The sequence below is a fragment of the Aedes aegypti genome, chromosome 3 (assembly GCF_002204515.2).
Source record: "Aedes aegypti strain LVP_AGWG chromosome 3, AaegL5.0 Primary Assembly, whole genome shotgun sequence".
Classification (NCBI taxonomy): Eukaryota; Metazoa; Arthropoda; class Insecta; order Diptera; family Culicidae; genus Aedes; species Aedes aegypti.
The window spans coordinates 147,274,850-147,300,958 of record NC_035109.1 but is presented as its reverse complement, the minus strand read 5'-3'; the positions used below and the strand labels follow the sequence as shown (position 1 = coordinate 147,300,958).

The window sequence follows — 26,109 nt, the reverse complement described above, 5'->3', positions numbered from 1 at the left end:
GTCTCCTGCTCAATTGGAACGCGGATTTGTATGGAAATGACAGTTTCGACATTGACGCCACTCTTATTTAAATCCACTCTACTGCGATAGTCCAGTGGCGAAAGAAATGCGCAATATTTAGGGCTCATTCATAAATTTCATAACGCTGAAGGGGGTAAGAGGGTGTCCTTGTGCTGTTACGGCTCATACAAAATTTGTAAAATATTCATACAAAAAGCGTTACGAGGGGGTGGGTGGGTGTCAAAAATGTCCATTTTTTGCGTTATAAAATTTGTGAATGAAACCAATAGAAGTATTAGAAATAGAACGCTAGAGGCGCTGTTTACTCCATACATTGGCTGTGATATAGATGAATCAACCACAGTAGCCTTGAATTTCTACCGACGCGATCAACCGGTACTCAAACTGTCAAATCGTTTGTTTTGATTTTTCTCATATTTGAAAAAGGAAATGAAACGAGTGAAAAGAGCCTAGTATCTGGGACAATTAAGAAAGAAAAACCAACGTAATGAGAATCGCTGTTCGATAAATTCAATTGGGTCCTAAAATTTTTAATGAAATCTTGTTTTTATTCAATAACACGAAAGAGCATCTTACTGCAACTACTTTAGCAATATTTCCCGCTCAAATAACGGCTATATCATGTTTAAACTTTAATTTAAAAATTGGGTCCATAAATGAACCTTGACACTTAAGATCATGTTTGACGTTCGCTTAGTCGACAAAAACACCACAGGGGTTTTAGTTTTACCACTGGGGTTGTTCCTATCTGACATTTCGGAAGGGACACGGAAAACAAAATACACCCAAAATTTGAGTTTAAGCCAAGGAGTGCGACAAAATCTAAAAAAATGTTTTTTTGGACTCAAACCAACGAAAAACATTAGAAAATTGAGTATACATGTGTTATTGGCCTAAACTTAAGCGTTTGGCACTAAAATTGGGACAGGGCTTTAGGACCCTATTGGTCGGGATCTAACTTATACAGGATTTGTTAAGTAACCCACTAATGCAAGCAATACGTTTTCAACTTACAGGACTCTATGGTGCTTCTGTAACTAAAGAAGAACGGCAGTTGAATGCATCTTCTTAAAACAACACTATGGTTTCCTTCATTGGAGTGAGAAAACTGCTCTAAATGTGTCGAATAAAATTTGTATCGTAGCTGAATCTTAGACGATCCACAAGTTTTCGCAGTCAGCTACATGGCAACTACAACTTCAACTCAGTGCCGATACTGCACCTTTAATTTTCCTCCCGTCATATATCACTGGATTTTTTGCTCCAATACTCATGATGCTGCAGGTTGATGTGTGCCGGGGGAGCATACCTTTACTTAGTTTAAAAACGCAATTTGCATTGGTACTTCAAATCTACCCTTAAGCCTTCACTAAATTTATGATTAACCAAGGATAACTGGCAGCAGCTCAACAACGTATTTTTATAGTCTTCCATTCAAAATTAATCACACGCCAAGACGATAATGTATTAATAAGCGGTTTCTTCACCTTCGCTTAAGCCCTAAACCTAGCTTAACTATATGGGTAAACGTGGTTTACAGATTAAGCAATGGTGAAGAAATCGGCCCTAAGAGTCAAAATTCTCTAAGGCACTCAAACCACACGAAAGATCCATTCAACACGCTCAACCGAGGCTAGAAAAAAAAATGACAGAATCAATATTTTGATATCGAAAGCAGGTTGCTATGGATAGGATGAGGACGTTTGACACTTTGAGTACCACCTCCAAATTGCGCATACTAGATGTTGGTCACAAGATTAGCAGCGACAATAGCGGTCTAATATTTATATGTCTATTATGAAGCCATTTCATCATTCATTTATTTCATAACGCCAAAAATGACCATTTTTGACACCCACCCACTCCCTCGTAACGCTTTTTGTATGAATATTCTACAAATTTTGTGTGAGCCGTAACATCATGAAGACACCCACCCACCCCCTTCAGCGTTATGAAATTTGTGAATAAGCCCTTATATACTCTAGCAACACGAAGCGATTGTGATCTAATTCAAGATTTCAGCGGCGTACTCCAACATAAACGAAATATTTCAATCACATCCCTGCATGACATCGGTAAATTGAACCGGTACACGGATTGACATTTTTCAACCCCAAAACACATCGGGAGAAAACTGTCAAAGTTCAAAACACCAAAAAACACGGGATTTCGATTAAATCATGGCATCGATTTCGGCCATCAGCCGCGTTGGATTGAAATTTCTCCAGGTAATTGATCTGCTAGGAGCTCAAATTGCATTGAATAAAATAACGTTTTCTTTTTGCAGCTCCCGCAAGCAGGATTTCTGGCACCATGCCTCCAGAATGCGGCCATCCAACAGAATCAAGTCCGCCACCGGCGCACGAAGCATTTTGAGCCCAAGTGGAAGCGATTGCGTAAACAAAAGTACGTCAAGGTGGACATCCCAAACCTGAACGAAAAGGCCGAAGAACTGAGCCAGGAACAGATGAAGACCCGTATGAAGGAGCGTGGAATTCTGCCACCTCGACCGTGGATGGAGCGGCCTTTCTATATTAGTTGCACCGGCGGAGTATTTGAGCCGTATGTTCCTCCGGAAGGCGACGGAAAAATGTCAGCCGTGTCGAAAGAGGGCGCCAAACAAAAGTTCGAACTGCTAGAGAAGAAAACCAAATCGATGATGGCCGTGCGTAAAATTCGAAGCTTCGACGATGACTTTGAGCCTCCGGAATTTGCCGCCCAGGCTCAGGAGATATACATCCAGGCGCACAATTTGCTGATGGAAAAGAATAAGTATAAACTCCGGGAAATCATCACGGAACGGGCTTACCCGGAAATGATGCATAACGTAACAGATAAGACCATACGGTGGAAGTTCCTCAAATCGCTGGAACCCCCACGGGTAGTCCATGCCCGCTGCACGGATGTCATCAGTAAGGATAACATCTTCGGTCAAGTTACGGTCCGCTTCCACACCCAGCAAATCCTGGCCATTTACGACCGCTTTGGACGGCTGATGCACGGAAGCGAGATCGTGGAAAAAGATTGCCTGGAGTACGTTGTGTTCGAGAAGCATCTCTCGAATGAGTACGGAGTCTGGCGGCTGCATGAGAAGATTATTCCGGACTGGATGCCACCGAAGGCACCGGCCTATATCACCTATCGGGTGGACGATGAACCACCCCAGGCTCCGAAAGAAGAGGAAAGCAAAGAGGTAACGGCTGCTGAAGCTGAGGGGGATAAGATAGCCACCGCTAATGCCTGACGGGAGTTTTAGTAGTGAGCAATGTAAGTAAACCATGTTAATAATGGAAAAAATAGATCACTTGAACCTTTCTGTGGCTCAGATATCACTGCCCATAGATGAAAACTTTGAATATTCCAACTCATAACAATTACATTTTCTTTTTTTCAATGCAAGTTTCTACAAATTTTGTATTTTAATAGGAAAGTCTCTTTTTTATCAAAATGGTCTCTAAAATCACTTTTTGTTCTCATTGCTTGAATTCCGATTCGAAATATTTAATCAGGGATTAATCTGAAATAGCATGGAGAAATCCAGGGATTTTACATCGATGTTTCCATTGGTTACTCTAGTAGATCTTTCAAAGATATCTACAGGAATTATTCCAAGAAAATCCTCAAAGGTTGATTCCAGACTTTTTTCTAAGAAATTCGTTAGGGGTTTTTTTCAAGAACCGGTACAAAAATTCCTCAAGGATCTTTTACGCCGATATTTTTAGTTATACAGGGTGTCGAATACAAATGTAAGGGAATTTCACTACAGGTCAGGGAGAAATTATCTATCAATATAAATACTACAACCTCAAACGAATTGCTTGTCTGCAAAGTTATCGATTAGGCAAACTCAGCAATACAATAGTGAGTGAACTATATTTTACTACAGTGATACCTCCATGAGTCGATGTTCCATGACTCGATATCGACTCATGGAACCATACTAAAAACAGAATTTCATGGTTACTATGATGGTCCCTAGAAGCCACTTTCCAAAGGATTGCTGTTCCATGACTCGATATTTCCATGAGTCGATGGTCCCTTCAATATCGACTCATGGAGGTTTCACTGTATCTATAAAAATCTTCAGAATTTCAAATTTTGAAAATGTGATGAATTGGGATCCAAGCGTTACTTTAGGATTTTTATCAGGAGCTTACCTATAGTGATGTCCAGGTTTATACAAATGAACTCAGAAAATTCACTAGAAATTCTTAAGAAATTCCTCTAATAATTGCATCAAGGGTTTACTCTGCAATTCTTTCAGAATATTTTAAGTCAGGTCCATCACCGCTTTCGTAAATTTTATTGATGATTTTTCGGCCTTTTTCGATGACATTTACTCTAACCCGTAACATTTATCGAACGTTGCGACTTACTAATGGATTCGGTCATCATCAGCGGTTCATGCTATAAGTCCAAGGGGGAGATTATTTGTAAAATTGAATTTGGGGGTCGAAAAGATTAGAAAGCGGGCGTGTACAACACAGTAACTTTTAATCGACCCCGAGTCACTCGTGGACCGGCCTTCGATGCTCAGAGCGGACTGGAACAACGGCGAACAAACACTGGGAGACTTCAGCACACGCGGTTCTATCGGATGTTCGCACTTGCACTATTGATTCGTTGTACTCTGGGTGGTAGGTTTAACAAGACTGACCTTTATTCAAGGATAAGGGGCTTCACTTTTATAGGGTAGCATCTGCCCCTAGTCGCATAACAGTCCCATATGAATTTTCATCACTTTTGAGTTTTCTTCATGAATCATTGATTATAAGTGTACTTCCTGGTATCATACTCAAAATTGTTTGTTTGTATGGACAAAATGCGAAAAAAATACCAAATCATGTGCGTCCCATATTAAAAGTACTCGCATAACAGTCCCACTAGTAGATTACGGTGAAATTCAAGCAAACTTATTCCTGTTATAATTTTTGTTATATTGCATCAATGTTTTCATCCAATAAGAAAAAAGGAATATTAAAAATTAAAGTGTTTTAAACCATTTTTATTCCATTAAATTATTGTTCTTGTTTGACATGACTTGATTCTTTCTCAGAATGTTTTTGGTGCGATAAATGATAGAAACATCTAGTTGTTAATTCTTGCGAAAGGCTAAACAAAAAATAAAAAAAATAGTTTCCCTCCAAGGCAAACCTTAAGCTGTCATTACTCTCGTCCTCTAGCCAATTTGAACGAAATCTCTGGTAGATTCATCTTCCCACGATATGGAGGGGGAGGCTTTTTGGGCCAACATGGGAATACGCGCATCACGACTGGTATCGTCGACATGTCAAACTGTATGTTAGCGATATCTAATGATGAGAAATAAGTAGAGATGTACCGAATAGCACTATAGTTGGAAAATAATTATTCGGCCAAACGAATATTCGGCCGAACATTCAGCTGAATAATTGGAAAACTTCTACTTCAAGCCTGCTTATAGCTTAGTCAACTTCCAGATAGCATTGAAAAAATATATTAAACAATATGCGCTTTGCAAAAAAGGACCGAAATTGATTGTCCGCAAGAATAGCCTATACACAATGGTCCTGTTTTTTATTGAAACTTTCGGAAAATAATCAAACTTACAATTAGCTCTGTATCATGCCAAGAAATGACATTGGCCTAGGCGATATATGGTATTGAACTGAAAAATTACAAGCAAAACATATAACAATAAATGTTATGAACAAAATTTCTTTAAATATTGTCTGTTTGTCAAAAGTAGTAGGCTTCGGAAATTTGACATCTCTAGCAATAGGGTCCTAAAGCCCTGTCCCGATTTAGGTGCCAAACGCTTAAGTTTAGGCCAAAACCACATGTTTACTCAATTTTCTAATGTTTTCCGTTGATTTAGGTCCAAAAAACATTTTTTATTTTTTATTTTTAGATTTTGTCACACTCCATGGCTTAACTAAAATTTTGGGTGTATTTTGTTTTCCGTGTCCCTTCCAAAATGTCACATAGGAACAACCCCAGTGTTAAAACTAAAAACCCTGTGGTGTTTTTGTCGACTAAGCGAACGTCAAACATGATCACAAGTGTCAAGGTTCATTCATGGACCCAACTTTTAAATTAAAGTTTAAACCTGATAGAGCCGTTATTTGAGCGGGAAAAATGCTGAAGTAGTTGAAGTAACATGCTCTTTCGTGTTGTTGAATAAAACCAAGATTTTATCAAAAAAATTAGGACCCAATTATTTTCAGGATAAAATAACGATCAACTCTTCAGAAGAAATCATACAGCTACCTATATATCGAGTCGAACGAAATGGTTTGACATGATGAATCTGGCGCTTAGGGCATTTTTGCGAATAGAAAATACAACATAATCAATGTATATAACACATATTTAGGTAAATGTAACCACCAGTAAACCGCAAAGATGTTCATAATATGAACTTTTGTTTTCATTGGAAAACTGCTATAATAATTTTGAAACTTTTTATAAGCTTAGCATACTTCCAGATTGCTTAGAAAAGATATATTGAATATCATATCCTAGAAAATAATAGACAATAATGATCTGACCTTTCGTAAGTGGATGGCGACGAAAACACCTGCCCGAAATTGCCCAATCGCAAGAATGGCCTATTCGCAATATCTCTGTTTTTCGGAAATATTCTTTAAAAAATCGAACTTAATTTTATTTTTATCATCAAATTTGTACCAGACCTGCTTTATGCCAATAAATGTCATAGTCATAGGTGATATATGGCATTTTAATTGAAAAAATAAAAGCAAAACTCAAATATTAAGGTTTTTAGGACCATTTTCTAAAAAAATGTCTCTATTTTAGAAATAGTAGGCCTTGGAAATTTGACGTCTTCAGCAATGGACCAATGCACGTGTTCACGAATTTGACGTTTGAGCGGTGCCGAATTCACTTGTTGCCATGGTCACGTAAATAACACGGCACCGCTCAAACGTCAGATAGTGAACACGTGCATTGGTTCATAATTTTCAGCATAAAACAATGAACAACTTTGCCGAAGGAACCATACACCTAAATAGCCATTTGACCGAAATGGCATATGAGCCATTTATGCGAATAATACAAAAATATATGACTCTATATCAAAACATCGGTCTCATTGAAAGGACCATTTTCACTGAAGACACCAAACGTCTATCTCTTCATTCCGAAGAATAGACCATTTCCGTGAAAAAAATTTATTGGCTTATATGCTTTCTGTCAATTTATTGAACAAACTTTCCTAAGGAATCGATATGTTTTGGAGCCTTTAACTGTGAGAAAACAATGAAAAACTTGCGGCACGTTAGTGCACCCCTCGGTCCCCTACAATTTGTTTCACCTCGAAAAAATGCAGACCCCTTTTTCCCCTATGGTTTTGCCACCACGCGGTGGTGAATTTACGATCAGCTGGCATGACCAGATGATTTTTGTTTATGTTTTCATTCATCATAATGGGCTCCGTTGCGGTTTCGCTCCCTCCTTCCTTCACGGCTCCTGAAGTCTCCGTAATCACCGCGGAAACTACCTTCGCCGCTTCGGCCGATTATGACCGCACCCGGCGAACACTACACGGTTCTGTAACGCAAGGATTGTAGTCGACAGATGCCTGATCTCTCTGCTTTGTGCCGACGAGGATTGAAAGGATTGAATAAGCCAGAAGATTCCCGCCTAGAGACAGCAACAGCCGCTCAAAAATTCCTTGCGCGGCTGTTGCTGCCTCAAGGCGGAAATCTTCCGGATCAACAGCCAACAGATAGACTAAGGTATTTGTCGGCATGAATAGTAAGTAATAGCCTCTAATAGCGGTACCGTAACTGCTGGGTGGATGAGAGATTTATTGTTAGAGGGTGGTTTTGAATTTTGAATCTGTGGAGGAAAATATGTTTTCCTAAAGGAAGACTTGAATCGGGATGGAGTTGGAAGTGTGATTCAAAACCGGTTTGCGCCAGTTCTAACCTGGTTTAAAAACGTTTGTATGCGTAGTTTCGGTGGCGCTCCTGTTTGGGGCGCCCTGACCGGGATCACGGTCAGTTTGAGCGCGCACCTGATTTGACGTTTGCAAATGTAAACAAGCATCCCAATGCAGGGGTGGAATCGAAAAACTGTTGCAAAATCACCACGCTGATACCCATAGGGTTGAACAAACTGTGCCGCATCTCGAATTATTTTTCAAAATGTGGTGAGTATCCATGTTTTCAAAAATTTGTAAGAAAATCGGGAGTGCATATAAACAAAATCTGAAAGCGTTAATATTCATTAAAAATGATTGTCTTTCGAAGAAAAATACAAAAACTGGGGGTTAGATCTGACGGAAATGGTCTATTACAGGTTGTTTCCGCGTTTTTTCGATTCTGCCCCAGTGTGCGGCGTATAGACCTATCTGTCTACTAGATACGACGGGCAAGATATTGGAGAGGTTGATCCTCAACTGGCTAGTACCGTATACGGAAGGTGCGGACGGCCTGTTCAACAACCATGTTTGGGTTCAGGAAAGGTAAATCTACTCTGGACGCCATCCAGACGGTCGTTCAGACAGCTGTGGTGGCAATCGAGCATGAAAGGAGCGTTACTGCGCGGGAGGGACACCCTCTGGATATGAAGAATACGTTCAACAGCGCAAGCTGGGAAGCGATAGCACACGCACTTCACCGCCTCAATGTACCGGTGCAGTTGTTTAAGCTTCTAGAAACTTATTTTAATGATAGGATTCTACTGTATGACACAGAGGAGGGGCAGAAAAGCGTTCGAATTACCGCGGGAGTACCACAAGGTTCAATCCTGGGCCCGCTGTTATAAAATGCGATGTACGATGACGTACCGAGGCTGCCCCTTCCGACGGATGTTAGGATGGCTTCGCCGACGATATCACCCTAGTGATCTATGGTGGAACGATGGAGGAAGTAGAGTTGACAGCAACGCACTCCTTTTCCATAGTTGAGGAATGGATGAAGTCTACGAAACTAGGACTGGCTCGTCAGGCGCCGTCCATAAATTACGTAACGCTTTAGGAGGAGAGGGGGAGTAGGCTCAAGCGTTACGACTCATACAAAAAGCGTTACGGACGAGGGGTGGGAGTCAAAAAATGACAATTTTAGCGTTACGTAATAAATGGATGCTGCCTCGCAAGACTGAGAGAGTGGTGGTCAACAACCGCAAGCCCGAGCAACGGGCGGGCGCTTATCTCGGTAGGTGATTGCACCATAGAGTCCAAGCGATCCCTTAGGCATCTTGGGATAAAGGGCATCTACGGCTATAGCAGCGCTTTCGAGGATGATGTCTAACAGCTCTGCTGTAATTGCCAGCAAACGCAAGCTCCTGGCAAGCGCGGTGCTATCCATATGGAGGACCAATCTGGTCAAAAGCGCTTAGAACGAGCAGAAACCTAAAGCGGTGGGAAATCATCATTCCTTGATGAGGTTTATCGCCCTGTCGAAGTGCCTACCAGCCTTGTGAGCCTCCCAAGGAAATTGTTTTCGCATCTTATAAAACAAAAACGCACAGCTCGCAGCAATTGGTTCTTCATCCCATACCACTGATTTTCTTTATTTTTTTGATGTTTGTCCTGTTACATAGTTTTACACAGCTGGTTCATTCTTCCATACAATAGCTCGATTAAATATGTTTTTTTTTTTTCAGATGATGATTGGTTTTGTCGTGTTTGCATGTGTGGAAAATATAGGTTCTAGTTGTTTTCATTTCACTACGAATTTTGTTCGGTTCCATCAACAGTTTCAATTCTACAGATTCGTTTTTTTTTGTTGGCATACTTGCTATAGACATTTGTGTTACTGTGACAGAATTTCAAATAATCTAATACGACCGACGACGTTCGGTTATACAAGAAATGTTCGGTTCTGAATGAGTGTATGGTTTGTAAACTTTTGTCTTGGAAAGCATCCCCCAAACTACGGTTTCGAATAGCTTTAGCTGTTGATAAGCTACGTTTATTTCCTTTAATGATGTATTATTGATCAAGTGTGTTGTTTTGTTCAATTTTAAGTTCAATATTATAACTAATATTTATATTCATTACGATTACAACAATATCTATATATTATATTATCTTTTATATACTTTTCTTGATGCTAGTTTTACCTTAATGTAAGTCTAATTAATTCATGATTTAAAACTTTGTTTGCTTCTATTTTTTTTAATTCAAGTCCGAAAAAAAAGATAGAAGCCGTTGATTGAAACAATACTGATTTCTCTATTGGTTTTGTGTATAGAAGAAAACGAGAAAGGAGCAGAAAAATTGCAAAATCATTTGAGAAGAATCGGTTTGATCACATGGGTTGTATTGTTTGTGCATTTCCATCCTTTAATTCTCTTCCTTTTTTTTGACAGATGGTCTTATCGTTCGACACAAGCACACCGATACGTTTTGAATGGTCTTAAATCGACACACACACTTCTTTCCTTTTAAACGGCAATTGAAAAAAATAGTGCAATTATCATACCCATTGCCATTGCTTCAACGTTCAGCAAATATCATATTATGTTATCGCGATTGTATTTGACCTATCCGATTTTGAAATTTGGTGTAAGCGAAGCAAGATGCTGCGGCGCAAGGCAATCCAAACTGAACTATTATCGTCAATTGCTGAAATCTACCGATATGACGAGATAATTAATAAATTTACTGTTTTTTATTTCTGAATTAGAAGAATGGAAGCATAATCAAACCGAAGTCTTGCTTCGAAATAAAGAAATCATCTGTTTGTATTGCAACCGTGCCAAATTTAAACCTGACGAAGGAATGTTTTCACCTTGGTTTTGCTCTAAATAGTATTTTAATTATAAAAACGGTCAATTTTTTCAATAACTGTTTATGCGAACACGATTTCCGTAATTGATACCCTTACTAAACAACATTTTTAACTTGTCCTAAGAGCACTAACAAAAAAAATCCGATTATAAGATAACAAATGTATACAAACTAATTGAATGAAAAAGTAAATCGGAAAAATAACTCATGAAAACAAAAAAGTTACAAGAATTACAGAAACCTACAAATCGGCACCAGGGGAGACAATGACAATCACACTTTCTGAACATTTCGAGGGGTCGCCTAAAAGTTACGAAAAATCCCAGCAGATGTGCTCTGGGACGATCAACAGTAAACGGTTTTGAGTAGGTGACATACTTTTGGGAACAAGTAAACGACCTTCCCGTGCAGTTCTCGAGTTTGATCGTCACTCAAATCTACTTCACAAACTGTAAGCTTTAAGTCTGGTGGAACTGACCTTACACTACGTCACATAGTGGTGGTTGGAGAACAATTTGAACATGTTTTTTTTCGTTTTCTTTTTCCTTGTAGGTTAGCTGGAAATTCTTCGACAACAGGGAACAATGGTGAAAATAAAGGCAAAATAAACGGGAGTTTTGTGTGTGTTGTAGGTGAAGCAAAAGTAAAACTGCTGCTGCCAGCTCCGCTTAGTCGGTGAACTTGCGGTTCAGGTTACGACCGAACAGAGCGTTACGGATCTCCGGTATCAGCTGCTGGGCGATCAGCTCCAACCGGGACTCCAGGGTGTTGGAGACCTGCAATGAACGTAACAAATAGCGGTTATTCCATGCAATTTCTGTGAAGAAAGCTACAGGCTTTTTTGTTGTGTTTTTACCGCGTATTCTAAAGAATAATAGGATTAATAGTACATACCTTGATGCGAGACGACTGCGTAACAAGTTCAACTCCTCCCGTGGCATCGGCTGGCAAATAGAAGTCGGTGTCTAGAGTGACGACCACATCCTTGCCGGAGGTGCTCTTGTAAGCCTCCACAGCCGACGGAAGGATGTTCTGGATCAGCTGGGCATCAGCCTGGCGACCACGCACGACCACATTGGCTTCCATGAGCTGCGAAAAAATAAACAAGAATTATGTTAGATTTCGGATTTTCATCGTGGAACAGTGGAATCCTACCTGCAGCAGTCCCTGAGTGATGAGAGCGGAGAGAATCTCACCGTAGCGAGCTGGGTCGCGGGTGACCTCTCCCAGCCGACGTCTGCATTCCTCGAGCACGCTGCCAACGTGATCTTCGCGAACCTTGAGCACCTGGAATTGCGAACGAGAGAATAAGATTTCTTTGTCTCATAGCTATTGCATAACAACCATACCTTCAGACGGGCCTGGTTCAACATGTTCGAAGATTGGATCTTCTTCTGCAGCTCGACCTGTTTCTCCTTCTTCTCGTAGTACTCCATGATCTTCAGACGCTGCTGCTGCACCAGACGACCCTTCTCGATGTTGAACTCCTCCTCGGCCTTGGCGTCGATTTCTTCCGCCTTTTCGTTGGCCTCCTGCTCGATGAAGGCCATCATGTGCTTGATCTGGGTGGGAATCGAACGGAAAGTGGTTTTAACAATTAAAACTTCTCTTTCTTCATTGGGACATTAAGGACAGATACTACTTTCTATGCATAACTGACCCATGTCCTATGGAATTTCTTAGATAAACATGGGAAAATTATGCAAAAGTTGCAATACAGACAGAATAGAATCTAAAAATGGCCGGTACAATCGCATGCCTTCATTGACAGCGCCTCTTAGGGTCCCCATAAGAGATGATTCATAGAACCAAATACAAAGCGAAGAGTAGCAATTACAGCAGCGCACTCTATCTAAAGTTCTAAGGCGAATCGATGTAGGAAAGGAAGTAGAATTGACAACAGAGCACTCTATCTCCATAGTAGAGGAATGGATGAGGACTAGGAAACTAGGACTGGCCCGTCACAATACTGAGGTGGTGGTGGTCAACAACCCGCAAGTCCGAGCAAAGAGCGCTTATCTCGATAGCTGATTGCACCATAGAGGCCAAGCGATCGATCCCTTAGGCATCTTCGGGTAATGATCGGTGACAAGCTCAGCTTCGCTAGTCACGTTCAATATGCCTGTTAAAGGGCATCTACGGCTATGGCGGCGCCTTCGAGGATACTCTGCTGTAATTGCCAGCAAACGCAAGCTCCTGGCAGTCGTGGCGCTATCCATACTAAGGTATGGATGACCAATCTGGTCAAATGAGCTTAGAACGAGCAGAAACCTAAAGCAATTGAAAAGCACCCATAGGATTATGGGCTTAAGAGTAGCAAGCGCATACCGAACGGTTTCTAAAAATGCCGTGTACATCATAGACGGGATGACGCCCATCGGGCTCATCATCAAGGAAGATGTTCAATGCTTGAACCAAAGAGGTACCAGAAAAGTCCGCAAAGCGTGTAAAGAGGCAACGCTCAGAGGTTGACTGCAGTAATCGACTAATACCAAATGTGTCAGATTGGTATAAAAAAAAACCATGGGGAAGTGAACTTCCATCGAACTCAGTTTCTGTCAGGGCTTGGTTGCTATAGGCAGTACCTACCTGCATAGGTACGAGTACTCAGAATCTTCTGCGTGCCTCGATTGTGCTGGTGTGGAGGAAACAGCGGGGCATGTCGTGTTCGATTGTCAACGTTTTATTGTTGTGAGAGATTCAGTGTTGATAGGCTCACACTCAAATCTCAATCAATACGCTCTCCCGTGAGAGCAAACTCATTAGAGATCTGCTTCGCAAATCTCACACTTGATATTTTGATGCAAAATCACTCAATCAAATCAAACCCTAAAAAATGATTCAGTCGCAAAACCAGTCAAAAACTCGTAAAACCCGAATGTTGTTGTTTATGTTAGAAAGGATTACTATAATTTCAACAGACTAAAAACAAATTATTGCCGTTTGTGAGTAAACTGTGGAAATACGAGACAATGAGTCAAAAAGGTGAGCCAACTCATCCATGATTTTTTTACTGCTGAGTTGCGCGATTGACAACTCACGCATGAAAAATCTCAAGCGTGAGTTATGAGAAATTGAGTTTTTCACAACACTGGAGAGATTGTATGCTCGCTACATGCGGAGGGGACACGTCCTCGAACAGTATAATCCAAAGAATGTGTGCGGATACCGAGTGCTGGAATGCAGCAACTACGGCTGTCGGGGGTGGGACATTTCGCATAAGGACGTTTCGCATATGATCGTTTGGCATAATGAGAATTATATGCCTTCTTTAATATGCTACCTGTTCTTGTATGAAACTGCTTTATGCGAAGTGTCCATTATGCCAAACGTCCGTATGCGAAACGTCTTTATGCGAAATGGGTCACCCCCACGGCTGTCACTTATAATATGCTGGGATTGCAGCCCAAGAGTCGGCTGCAGAGGATTAGCTATACTGAGGCTGGTCCCCTGTAACATTATTTAAGTCGGCTAGGAAGCAGTTTTCCGAGGCTACTTCTGTTCAGTGCAATATGCCCCCTCTCCGAAGAAATACCATAAGGTGGTCCTGGGGAGAAAAGAATCTGAGGCTAAGGGTAATGTCTGTGCTGTGCATTATGTACACCACTTACAGTTGGTTTTTAGTGGGTTGTCGGTGGTGCGGCATGCCAACACTCACTGACTTACCTTATCAGAGGTCTAGTTGCAGATTTCTCCCTTGTAAACAAGAGTTTTGGACGCATAAGCAACTAGTTAAGGATCCCGCAAAGGATGGTTGAGACCGGCTCCAAGGACCTAAACACTGAGGCGACGACAGACACTGATCGTTCCAGTGCAACAGGTAAGGTAATGGATCGCATTGATGAGTACCCCCCAAACATGTATGTTTGGTTTGTGTGCTGAGCAGCTCGACGTCAATATCGAGTTTGCTAAGAGCAAAAGCAATATTAGCAAGTTTGTTGAAATCAGTCTTAGTTGCAAAGCAAGACTACGAGAGGCAGACTTAGTGCGACAGAAGCCTTAAAAGCTACTAAGTTGAGCTAGACTGAAGCGTTTTCCGCGTTGATGCGAATATTGATAACCGATACATTCTGCGGATGAGGGTACCAATTATTGTCCTAATTCAACACATTGTCTAATTCCACGCATTTTGACCAAAATGTTAGTAATTTCTTATACAGGTCGGACTCGATTATCCTAACTATCGATTTTTATTTCACTCCGAATAATCGAATCACTAAAAGAAAAATTTAAATCTTCAGTAAAATAATTTAAATATTATCTTTTTTCGTAGCCAGAAATTATTTCTAGGAACATTAGTGTTCTTAGGAAGAAAATTTTGTTTTGATCAGTAGGCGAATTTTTTACGAAGAAAAGATTTTTTTTAAAGATTCCGCTCTATGTTTTTTCACCGATGCCGAAGTTGAAAAATGTGTAAAAATCCCTATCAAGCATTTGCAAAAATCTTAGTCAGAATTGAGTAAGGATTCTGTTATGTTATAAATTCTCCTAATATTCTGACAAAAAATCTTCTCTAGAGTTATATTGTAACCATTCCCAGGATTTTAGAAAATTACGTATTCAATTCGATAAAACTCATAGTTAGAAGTCTATCGAACCCTGTTCAAGATTTTGTGAAAATCCTGCCCATGTTAATATCGTGTCCAGAATTCTTCGACAATCCTGTCGAAGGTTTCGTGAGAAACGTGTCTTCTTTTAAGATTATGTCAAGGATTCTGCGTATATCACTTTTAGGATTTTTTTCAGTATTCTTTGAGACTATTAGTCTATAATTCAGTGAAATTATGTTTGCAAGTTTACCCTTTTCACAAAGACTTGTACATGCTTCATTTAACCAATGTTGAAGGAAGTAATTGTTTAGTTTAGTTTATTTCTTCTTCATCAACAGGCTATTGAGCCCCAATGATGGTTATTAATAATTGATAATAATACACAGACTACATACAAAAAATCTATCTGAAGACATTAAAAAATCTACCTCGAAGCACGTCACGTACGTTAAAATCGAATTCTGCAGCTAGTCTGTTGAACGTCCTTTGGTGCGTTGGGTTTGCGGCCGATGCATTGAGGTGATACGCAAAGCTCTTGGTCGTACGTAAAAATCTAGGACAGGACGTGACAGCTCAACTGAGACTGCCCCGTTGTTTTTCAGTCGATAATCTTGACTATACAAAAGTCAGTGCTACCAGTATCTTTTTTTAACCAAATCTTTTGAACAAATTCAAATATCAAGGCTCACAATATGATAGTATCTTGCACGCTTCATTGAATTAGTGCATTGTAGGATATTATCTTTTTTTTAAATCGGTTAATATTCAAAACCAGAGATATTTTTCGAGAAAATTGACACAATTTCCATTAAATTAAACTCAATCATGTTTTATTGATTTAGCATTATAGGGGCATATGCGGTAAACTATACTTCGACCATAAATAGATTTAAAACAAAAAGATTTTATGACAAATTTTCAAACTTTTGAATAAAACCCTAATGTCCGAACTAGCAACACGGTCGGGCTAGCAACAAAGTGTCCTATGTTGCAATCCAGCTAAACGATGTGAAAGTAGGCCTTTGCCAAAACGACCAATAAGAAATGGTCTTTTTAGACAGACAATTGGTATCGTTTTTGCACTTCAACCTTGCCTTAGGTATGAAATAACTTGCTGTAGGATTTCCGAGCAATCGACTCAGCCCTGCAAATCGTCAGCAACCAGAAGGGCCTTGGCAACATCTCTGCGTGTGTCGAGAGTGTCTAAGCTTGGGAGTGAGAAACCGATACGAAATTTATGTACGTTAAGGTGTTTCGGGTTTATTTTTGAGTTATTGTCTCGGGTTCGGGTCGGGTCCGGGTTTGAACACGGGAAAAAAATCTGTGGACAAAATTACTATTTTAGCTGACTACGCCCATTCTTGAAACTACCATGGAATTTCAGACCAATTTACTATGTTTACGGTACATCCCACCACATTACTGGTACATTTGACAGAAATAATTTACAATAATCTGATTTCGACTACAGACATGGTGAAATCAAGCGCATTTCTGGTCTTCTGAAACTTGCCGGTGCGAGCGCACAAGTTAACCCCCTAAAATGGTAGTTTTTACCGCACAATTTTTTTGCGTGAAGAAATAAAATAAGTCGGGTACGGGTCGGGTTCGGGTTTGAAAAATGTGAAACCCGACCATCTCTACAAAACATGTTCCTAGTAAATTTGGGGTTGGTGAATGTGAGGCTGATTTCGAAAATGTTCCAGCACATTACAATTTTGAGCTTACGGGTCCTCAAAGTAGTATAAAATGCTGTTTGTTAATGTTGAAAATTAAACTATGATTGGTATACAGTGATTTAACCCACAAATAATCATCAGAATAGGATTATGCAGGATTCAAATTGGTTTGAATGCACGAATAAATCGATTTTTTCAACATGCCCCCATCGTCACACAACATTATTCGTTCCTATTATATGACAAGATATCATACTTTTCTAATACAGCAACAAATAACTTTTGAGCATTGAAAGTAATATGAAATTTGTGGATAAGTATTCTCTTACACATTAACTTTGAGTTCTTTAGTAAACTAAGCAAATAAATCTTCATATAAGCTGGTTCTTGCATGTAAGTTGACTGTAGTTGTTAAAAAATGCATTTCAACACCCAATATCTCAGAAACTAGAAAATATTTTTGAAAACTGCCATGATTTCAGTAACTCTACTTTAAGTAAAAAGCAGTATTTTGATGCTTGAAACAAAGAAAATGTTCCGCAGTGTAATTGATTAATGTAAAAGTTTGATGCATACACTAGTAAAATAAAAACTTTCTAATGGAACTTCTGAATAGACCTTCGTCAGACCAGACTAGCTGTTTAGAACCCACTCCCAGAATATATTTTAAGCATTCCTGTTTTTCATAGAAATTGTAATGAAATACAAAAAAAAAACATTTTATGTCCTTTGCAGAGTTGGTACCAGGTCTCTTTTAAGATATTTGGTGTATATTTCAATGTAAGTCTTGAAAAAGTTTCTATTTTTTTAAGGAAGATCTCTAAAGTCTCTCTCAGTAATTCCAAGAGATTTGATTTGGAATACTTTCAAATATGTTCTCTAGAATTTTTCATAGAGTTCTCTGCACCAATTATCCCAGAAATTCATCCAACGATTTTACGAAGGATGCTTAGAGGAATTTCTACAGATTGTACTCCCGCATTTTCTTAACTTATTTTTTTGATTTTTTTTTTTGAAAACTATCCCAAACTATGCACTAATTCTTCAATCTATTCCTCCACCAGTTGTTGCTCTAAAGAATTTTCCAAAGATTCATGTACAGAAATTTCTTCAAGAAAACCAACAAAGATTTATTCCATAGTTTTGAAGAAATTTGCTTAGATATTTTACCAAGGAACCTCACAAGAATGCCTAGGCTTTTTCATTTGAATTCCTTTAGAGTTCATATATGGTTACTTCAAGGAATCGCTCCAACAGTTTGTCGAGGGGTTATTCGAGGAAATCTATTAGGAAGGAAGGATTTCCCAATAAATTCGATCGTCGATTCATCATAATGTTCCTATAGATTTTTTTCTAGGGGTTTCTTCAGCATTTCACCCAAATGTTTTCCAAAGAATTTCTCGAATAAAATACGATTACTCCGAAAAATTACTTATTTATTACGGTTAAGCTATTCGATTGATTTTTGTTTTCAATATCCTTACAATTGATCTAGGAAATCTTCTTAAACTTCCTCAAGCTAACTAAAAAAAAAAATCATCATAGGAACTCCTGATGACATTTTTGTAGACATTCACGAGACGCGACGGAGACAAGACATAATACTTATCGTTCTTACAAATCGTCAAAAAGTTTTAAAAATTACCTTTTCGTCGACCGGTTTCGGGCGCGATGTAGCCCATCTTCGGGACAATGTCCGACTGATTACGCTGTATTTTCGTACGGTGTTCGTTCATTCTTGTATGTCCTTGGAAAAATTCCTCTAACAAATTGTTTGCAAACATTGGAACAATGCTTTGTGGATTTTCTTGGAAAAAACTCCTATAGGAATCTTCAGAAGATCTCCTGGAGTAACAACTTGAGAAATCGACGGAAGAATTAGTGGAAAAATATCTAAAGGGAATCCTGGTAAAATATCTGGAATTTTTTTAGAATAATCCCTGTGGAAATAAGAAGTGTTCGAGACTTTCCTGGAGCAAATTTTGGGGAGTTTCATCTAAGGATCACTTGAAAGATCGCTGTATAAATTGGTGGAGAAAGCCAAGATAAGGTCTCTGAAAGTTTTCTCGAAGAAATCTCTGGAGAAATCAATAGAATTCCTTTCTCGAGTAATTTGAGAAGAAAATCCTAAAGGATTCTATGGAATAGTCTCGTAGGAACTAAGTAAAAAAGATACTCTAGAGGCCTTCCATTGAAAATAAAGACTTGCATGAAAAATATAGTAGGTCCCTAAAAAGGGATCTTCTACCAGACAGAACATAATGCTTCACCAAAGACGTCCCAAAAACCTGAACTTTAAGAAGGCAAACCAGTGCTGTGGTTGAAATTTTCCCTTATTATCGAGCTAGGAAGACATCGGATATCACATTTGAAATCCATTCAAGACATACCATGGGCCCGAATATGCACAAAATAGATTTTAAAAGGGGAATAATTCAAAACACATTCGGATAGATAGACAGTATCCATGCATTGGAAACGCACCCATACATTTGCGAAAACATTACACGATGGCGCTGTATTTAACAACCCGCCTGATGATGTTCGCCAGTAGTGGTCATGTGACACTTTTTGTTTTCACTTTTGGCTCATTCGAGTTTAGGGAACTGTGAATCAAGTATAAATTAGCTTAGCCCATTGATCAATTGATCTATTGCTTCAAGCTCCTCAAGCAGGTGGACACTGACATTCACTGGGGCTGCCCACTAGGGAGACCAGGGCACAACATCGACTGCCCCCTTTTGCATATGCGCAAAGCAAAGTCGTCCCTTTCCGAAGGGAAAAAAAATAAGTACCCGATAATGACCATGTCGTGGCAACGATGCAAAAATAATCATTTTTATCTTTCCAAAGTACAGAAAAACCAACCACCTATACATAGATCACTCACGGGGCCTCCGACACAACACATAATACACTTGCTTCACATGACAGGTCCCGTGACCTCTGGGCTCTTCAGGAGAAGAAAACTTAATTTTGGTCATCTTTTCCCCGAAAATTCCTTCCAGATTTACGACGAATAACAGTCGCTGTACCGATCGAAAATCCGTCAGCGTAAAATGTCCGATCAAGGTTTGGCCCATCGCCCTTGGGGCCGCAATCACGGGTTGACGTTTCTGCGAGCAGATTCCATCTTGGGGCTTTTTGGGAACCTATTTCTTTCCCAGTGGGATCTCATCGGAATCCTTTCAACATCACCGTATCATGGAAATGGATCCGGCATTATGCAACACGGCACTATCTTTTGGATTCATTCGGTGGTTCCGGCGATTGGCCACTTACCTGCTTCTGGACATCTGCGTCGCTCAGGGCCATTTTGGCAGCGGGATTGTATCAAAAATGTTCAACTGCGAATGGTTGGGAGAAAAACAAATTTACATTAACAATCTCGACCAGGCGAACTTCCTCAAGACATATTCCATGGAATTAAACGATTCTGGAACAGATACGCACCGGAGGAAAAAGTGTATTATCCAGTGGCTGCTGCTGCTGTTGGTGCAACTCCCGTTCGTCGGCCGTTCTCCTTCACTACTAAGAAAATTGCTGTGGCTGGCTGCCAAATGGTTGATCACAAGTACGAGCTGTTCCAAATGAAAAGAAGGAAAATATCTCACATGACAGACAGAAGAGCAGCTGCTGGCGATTTGATTTGTGGTGAGAGAGAGATCTGCGCTTCCACGAGTCATGAACACGCTTAAATTCGTTCATTTTAGAAGGGGGCTGTATGGAATCGATAATCACAATCAAAGTGCAGCGATTCCATATAATGCCATAATATGCTAGTTGTATGGAAATCTGATTCTCAACATGTCAATAAATAAAGGGGCCTTACAAACTGATATGAAATATAATGTTATTTTGAATTTATCATACTTTTCATTTTCATTCAAAAGTAGCTATTTCGAGTTCAAACAATTTCCGTGTATTGGAAGAGAGCTTCATGCATGAGAGCTGAGCTTTGGCGTGAAAAAATCTCTTTTGGGAGTACGACAGTCCTCTCCGAAACAGTGTCAAGCTGACAGTAAAACGATATGGATTTTTTTGGGTTTTCTGGGTGCAGTAAAAAACAAACCCCCGCGTGAATAATATTTGTACTACAGCAGTTTCTCGATTTTATTTTCCAGTTCCAACTGGAACAGAATTCAGAATGGAGGACCAATGTACGAGTTCATTATTTTACGTTTTATCGGTGCCGTGTTATTTATGTGGCCATGGAAACCAGTGAATTCGGCACCGCTCAAACGTCAAATTTTTAGTGAACTCGTGCATTGGTCCATAGGATTAGATTCAGGCTTTAACGATCATTGACACACGAGCCAAAATTTTAACCCATGTATCCTCCTTTATCGTTCGTGGAATATTATTTACGAGCCACCAAGGGCCCATTCACAAATTTCATAACGCTAGAAGGGGTGAACTGAATAACATTCATACAAAAAGCCTTACTAGGGGGTGGGTGGGTGCCCAAAATGTCCAATTTCAGCGTTATGAAATAAATGAATGAACCCCAAACGAAAAAAGACTGACACACACCACCCACTTTTTGGAACCGACCACTCGATATTGTTGTAGTCTGTGAGAGTAGCTGCTCTTGAACGCTCTCGTGCCACGTACCAAATGAGAGAGTGAATGTTTACATTCATAGGGCTCTCCGATTGCGATGTGCCACGAACTGTTATGGCTCGCGAACTGTTACACTCTCCGAATAGACCATTTCCGTGAAAATGTTTTATTGGTTTATATGCTTTCTGTCAATTTACTAAACAAACTATCCTAAGGAACCGATATGTTTTGGAGCCTTTAACTATTAGAAAACAATGAAAAACTTGCGGCAAGTTAGTTCACCCCTTGATCCGCTATAATTTGTTTCACCTCGAAAAAATGCAGACCCCTTTTTCCCCTATGGTTTTGCCACCACGTTGTGGTGAATTTAAAATCAGCTGACATGACCAGACGATTTTTGTTTATTTTTTCATTCATCATAATGGGCTCCACTGGTTTCACTCCCTCCTTCTTTCACGGTTCCTGAAGTCTCCGTAATCACCGCGAAAACCACCTTCACCGCTTCGGCCGGTTATGACCGCACCTGGCGAACACTACACGGTTCATTAACGCAAGGATTGTAGTCGACAATTGCCTGATCTCTCTGTTTTGTGCTGACGAGGATTGAATAAGCCGGAAGATTCTCGCCTAGAGGCAGCAACAGTCGCTCAAATTTTCCTTGCGCGGCTGTTGCTGCCTCAAGGCGGAAATCTTCCGGATCAACAGCCAACAGATGGATTTAGGCATTTGCCGACATGAATAGTAAAAATAGCCTCTAATAAAACTAGCGGTACCGTAACTTTTGGGTGGATGAGAGATTTGTTGTTACAGGGGGTGGTTTTGAATCTGTGAAGGAACATATATTTTCCTAAACCTGAATCGGGTTGGAGTTGAAACTGTGATTGAAACTGAGAATGGGTTGCGCCAGTTTCAACCTGGTGCAAAAACGTTTGTTTGAGTAATTTGAGGTTAGTTTCGTTGGCGCTCCTGTTGGGGGCGCCCTGACCGGGATCACGATCAGTTTGAGCGCGCACCTGATTTGACGTTTTCAAATGTAAACAAGCATCCCAATGCAGGGGTGGAATCGAAAAACTGTTGCAAAATCACCACGCTGATACCCATAGGGTTGAACAAACTGTGCCGCATCTCGAATTATTTTTCAAAATGTGGTGAGTATTCATGTTTTCAAAAATTTGTAAGAAAATCAGGAGTGCATATAAACAAAATCTGAAAGCGTTAACATTCATAAAAAAGATTGTCTTTCGAAGAAAAATACAAAAACTGGGGGTTAGATCTGACGGAAATGGTCTATAAGGTTCGATCGGCTTTTTCGGATCAAAATCCAAACAAACTTCATCGATCCTACGTATTTCGCAGACGAAATCCTACGCGTTCCACTCTAAACCAACTCGATTTTAACTTTTAGAACGTTTAATTCTTGATTTTCAAAACGGCGTAAGTAAGATTTTCAACTTTCGCAACATAATCGCTACTTTCACCGCTCAGTTGTATGGAGAGACGAAGACTTAACCACGAATCAAAACAAACCACTTCTTGATTCGATTTTTCACTGGGACAAAAACGTGGCAAGTAATTGAATAAAACGGCTTATCATTTTGTAATCAAATTGTTTTGGAAATAATAGAAAAGACCTAGTTTTTCAATGTGAGCTGATTGTATGCAACATTCAAGCGATGTTCACGGCGAAAAAATGTTATAAAGTTGATTCATTTTAAAACAGTTTTAGTTTTTGTGATTCTTTTTAATTAAATCGCTCCAAACCGTACGAAAGCAATTTACATCGATTTGAAAAAGTAGTCGAGATTTTTTTATTTTTGAGGTGTGAACGAGGGGGGCGACACATCCAGATTTGTTAAGATTTCAGAATATCATCATAAATCATTCACATTTCTAAACCAATAAAACGCAGCGCACTATCTGATCATCGTCTGTGTTATCTCCATGCATCTTCTCCATCTTCTCGCATCTACTTTTTCGATGCGTATCCTGACTGTCACTAGTGCATCTTTCTGTTATCGCATCACTAAAACAACAACATGTTTCTCATTCGTTCATACAAGTGCATTCGAATGGGAAAAATACTAAATTTATGATAATTGTTGTTAGTTTCCTCGTGAATCGTAATTGAAAACGGTCCCAGACAGGTCATACGTAGGTTGTATTATTTGGAGGAGTTCCGAATGCACTAGGTAAGTCGATTCATCCGTATTTTTCAGTGAGATTTTTTTTTTCGATTATCTTTTTTCAATTATCTTACAGACACTGGATTACAGAGGATCTTCTAGGAGCCTTCACCGGATTACAGACAGAACCAAAATATGAGACGAAATTTTCAAAAGAGCAAAGGAAGAGTAAAAACATTCCTTCCGGATTCATAGACACGCAATTGATAATAAAGTGACATGAATGTCCCTGAATTATATTCGAAACATTGGTTCCCACAAAACTATTTTCTATTGATTAGAAATGCAGGAAACAAATAAATATGTATAATGTGTAATTGTAAGTCTAATTACTCATTTGTGTCAGAAATATGTCAGCAATCAATTTCTTTTCCTCGGATGTGTTGACCAAAAAGTCCATTGCGTATTTCATCAGAAATGTAAACTGGGTTTCAAGTTACCCATAATTTGATCACACCTATGTATGACACCATCAACCTCCTGGTGTTACATCCCAACTGAGACAGAGTTTTCTTTTCAGCTTAGTGTTCTAAGAGCACTTTCACAGTGATTTGTTGAGAGGCTGTCTTGTGGTAACCTATTCCCATGCCACTCGGTTTGAATTAAGTGAATGGAATTAAGCGCCAATATGAGATGGTGGACATATGGATACTTCATCTTCTTATTAGGCATTACGTCCTCACTGGGACAGAGGACCGACCGGGAATCGAACCCAGACACCTTCAGCAAAGCTTTGCTTTATAGCCGTAGACTCTAACCACTTGACTAAGAAAGGCCCCAAATACAGAAATGTGTACTTTTTTCCTACCTCATTTCCCCTCCACATCCATTAGGGCTACTCATCCAGTGAGTAGTTTATTAATTCAAAAATATTTACATTGCATTGTATTACATTTTTATAGATATTGTAAAGTCAATCCGATATTCCGTAGTCCTAACCGTGGTTCCGTAGTTCTAAACCTGGTCGATAGAAATTCTTCAGGTTCTTCAGTCTTTGAATCGGAATTCACAGTTCCGGTGCGGTTGAAGTTATCTGGAATGTATGTAGCGTATTTTTAAATTCAACTAGTACAGTGAATAAATTGTCACCCAACACGCAGCAACAAAGACATTGTCACCTCCTATTCTTGTTGCAACAATTTTATTCCGCGACATGAGTTTGTCATCACCTGAACAGAATATGACAAAGATCGATCACCACGTGCGTGGCGATTTTCTGGGCTTCGCATTGCAATTTTCGAGAACTTTCTCCATGTTGGTAAACATTGACACATTATCAAACAGCATCCATAAAACAAATTTGGTTTTGTTTTTAAAATTACTGATTAATCGCGAATTGAAAAGATTGCAACAATATTGCGCTCTGTGATTGTCATGACAATTCTGCTTTAAATTGTGTCCTTATCCGCAACAGTTGTGACAAACGGTTGTGAGCGAGCTTGCTTTGTTGTTTGTTTTTCGTCTGTTTTGGTGATAATTTGATTCACTGAACTAGTAATAATGTTTATGATAATTACCAAATGTTTCTGCCTTTTTCGTGGTCTTAGCTGCTCGGGCGGATTATGTACAGTACTCCGCTGCGATGGTTTGATAGGCATCGAAGATTTTAAATGGCTTTCGGACCAGATCGATCGTTGCATTGTAAATATTATACTGCCGCTGTTTTGCCTAAAACAAGAGAATAATTTTTTGGCTAAATGCTCGTTTTTGTCTCAGATTGCATGTTACTTACCAGATAAATTTTCTTTTTGATGATTGATTTTACATGAGGTTACTATCATAAAAGCAGACTGACTCTTTTCATTGGTACAATTTCAACATAGATGCATGTCATCCATTCCATCTTTTATAGCATCAGTACACATCTTTTTCCATCTCATCCGATGTGGGGTATTAAGAGGTGCGGGCGAACATCAAATCAGTATTTGTGATAACATCAGTTTTGAAGTGGTAGCTGTGCAATGCCAACTTCGGCGAGCCGAAAGTTCACGAAGCAGCCGAAGATGACGTCACGTTGAGGAAACTGCGAACAAAATTTTTCGCAGCCTTGTCGTCACCATCAGCTGATCGTTTGTTTACATCTTTTTCGTGACTAATACAAGCAAACACATACTAAGAGCCGGACCTGTTATATATGACATTGCATCTCATCCATCCCATGCATCGTACGTCAGCGTCGCACAGGTAGGTGAGATGCACCGATCCAAATTATCGACTTTAATCATAACGAACACTAAACTGTGGATCTAGATGTGTCGTCCCCCTCGGGTGTGAAGAAGTTTCTAATAATTTTGTGTCCCGACACATACATAAAAATATTACAATTTTTAACAGTTTAGGGTCCATTCGCAAATTGCATAACGCTGAAGGGG

At 39.6% G+C, this 26,109-nt stretch overlaps 2 protein-coding genes and 2 long non-coding RNA genes across 4 annotated transcripts; 2 read left to right on the top strand and 2 right to left on the bottom strand.

Moving 5' to 3' along the window:
• Positions 1-2,114: 2,114 nt before the first annotated feature.
• LOC5575717 (probable 39S ribosomal protein L45, mitochondrial) lies at positions 2,115-3,370 on the top strand. Its single transcript, XM_001655774.2, has 2 exons — positions 2,115-2,249; positions 2,309-3,370. The coding sequence occupies exons 1-2, from the start codon at positions 2,202-2,204 to the stop codon at positions 3,263-3,265; spliced, it is 1,005 nt and encodes a 334-aa protein (XP_001655824.1). The 5' UTR covers positions 2,115-2,201; the 3' UTR covers positions 3,266-3,370.
• Positions 3,371-9,499: 6,129 nt separating this feature from the next.
• LOC5575718 (V-type proton ATPase subunit E) lies at positions 9,500-20,597 on the bottom strand. Its single transcript, XM_001655775.2, has 6 exons — positions 20,445-20,597; positions 20,274-20,338; positions 12,112-12,324; positions 11,918-12,049; positions 11,657-11,851; positions 9,500-11,538 (listed from the first exon to the last, which is right to left on the bottom strand). The coding sequence occupies exons 2-6, from the start codon at positions 20,304-20,306 to the stop codon at positions 11,431-11,433; spliced, it is 681 nt and encodes a 226-aa protein (XP_001655825.1). The 5' UTR covers positions 20,307-20,338; positions 20,445-20,597; the 3' UTR covers positions 9,500-11,430.
• A 2,810-nt stretch (positions 20,598-23,407) lies between these two features.
• Positions 23,408-24,054, top strand: LOC110678724. Its single transcript, XR_002501884.1, has 2 exons — positions 23,408-23,743; positions 23,814-24,054. It is a non-coding gene; the product is annotated as an uncharacterized LOC110678724 (long non-coding RNA).
• Positions 24,055-24,546: 492 nt separating this feature from the next.
• On the bottom strand, positions 24,547-25,878 carry LOC110678760. The gene is made up of 3 exons (XR_002501916.1): positions 25,470-25,878; positions 25,255-25,405; positions 24,547-24,770 (listed from the first exon to the last, which is right to left on the bottom strand). It is a non-coding gene; the product is annotated as an uncharacterized LOC110678760 (long non-coding RNA).
• Between the last annotated feature and the right edge of the window lie 231 nt (positions 25,879-26,109).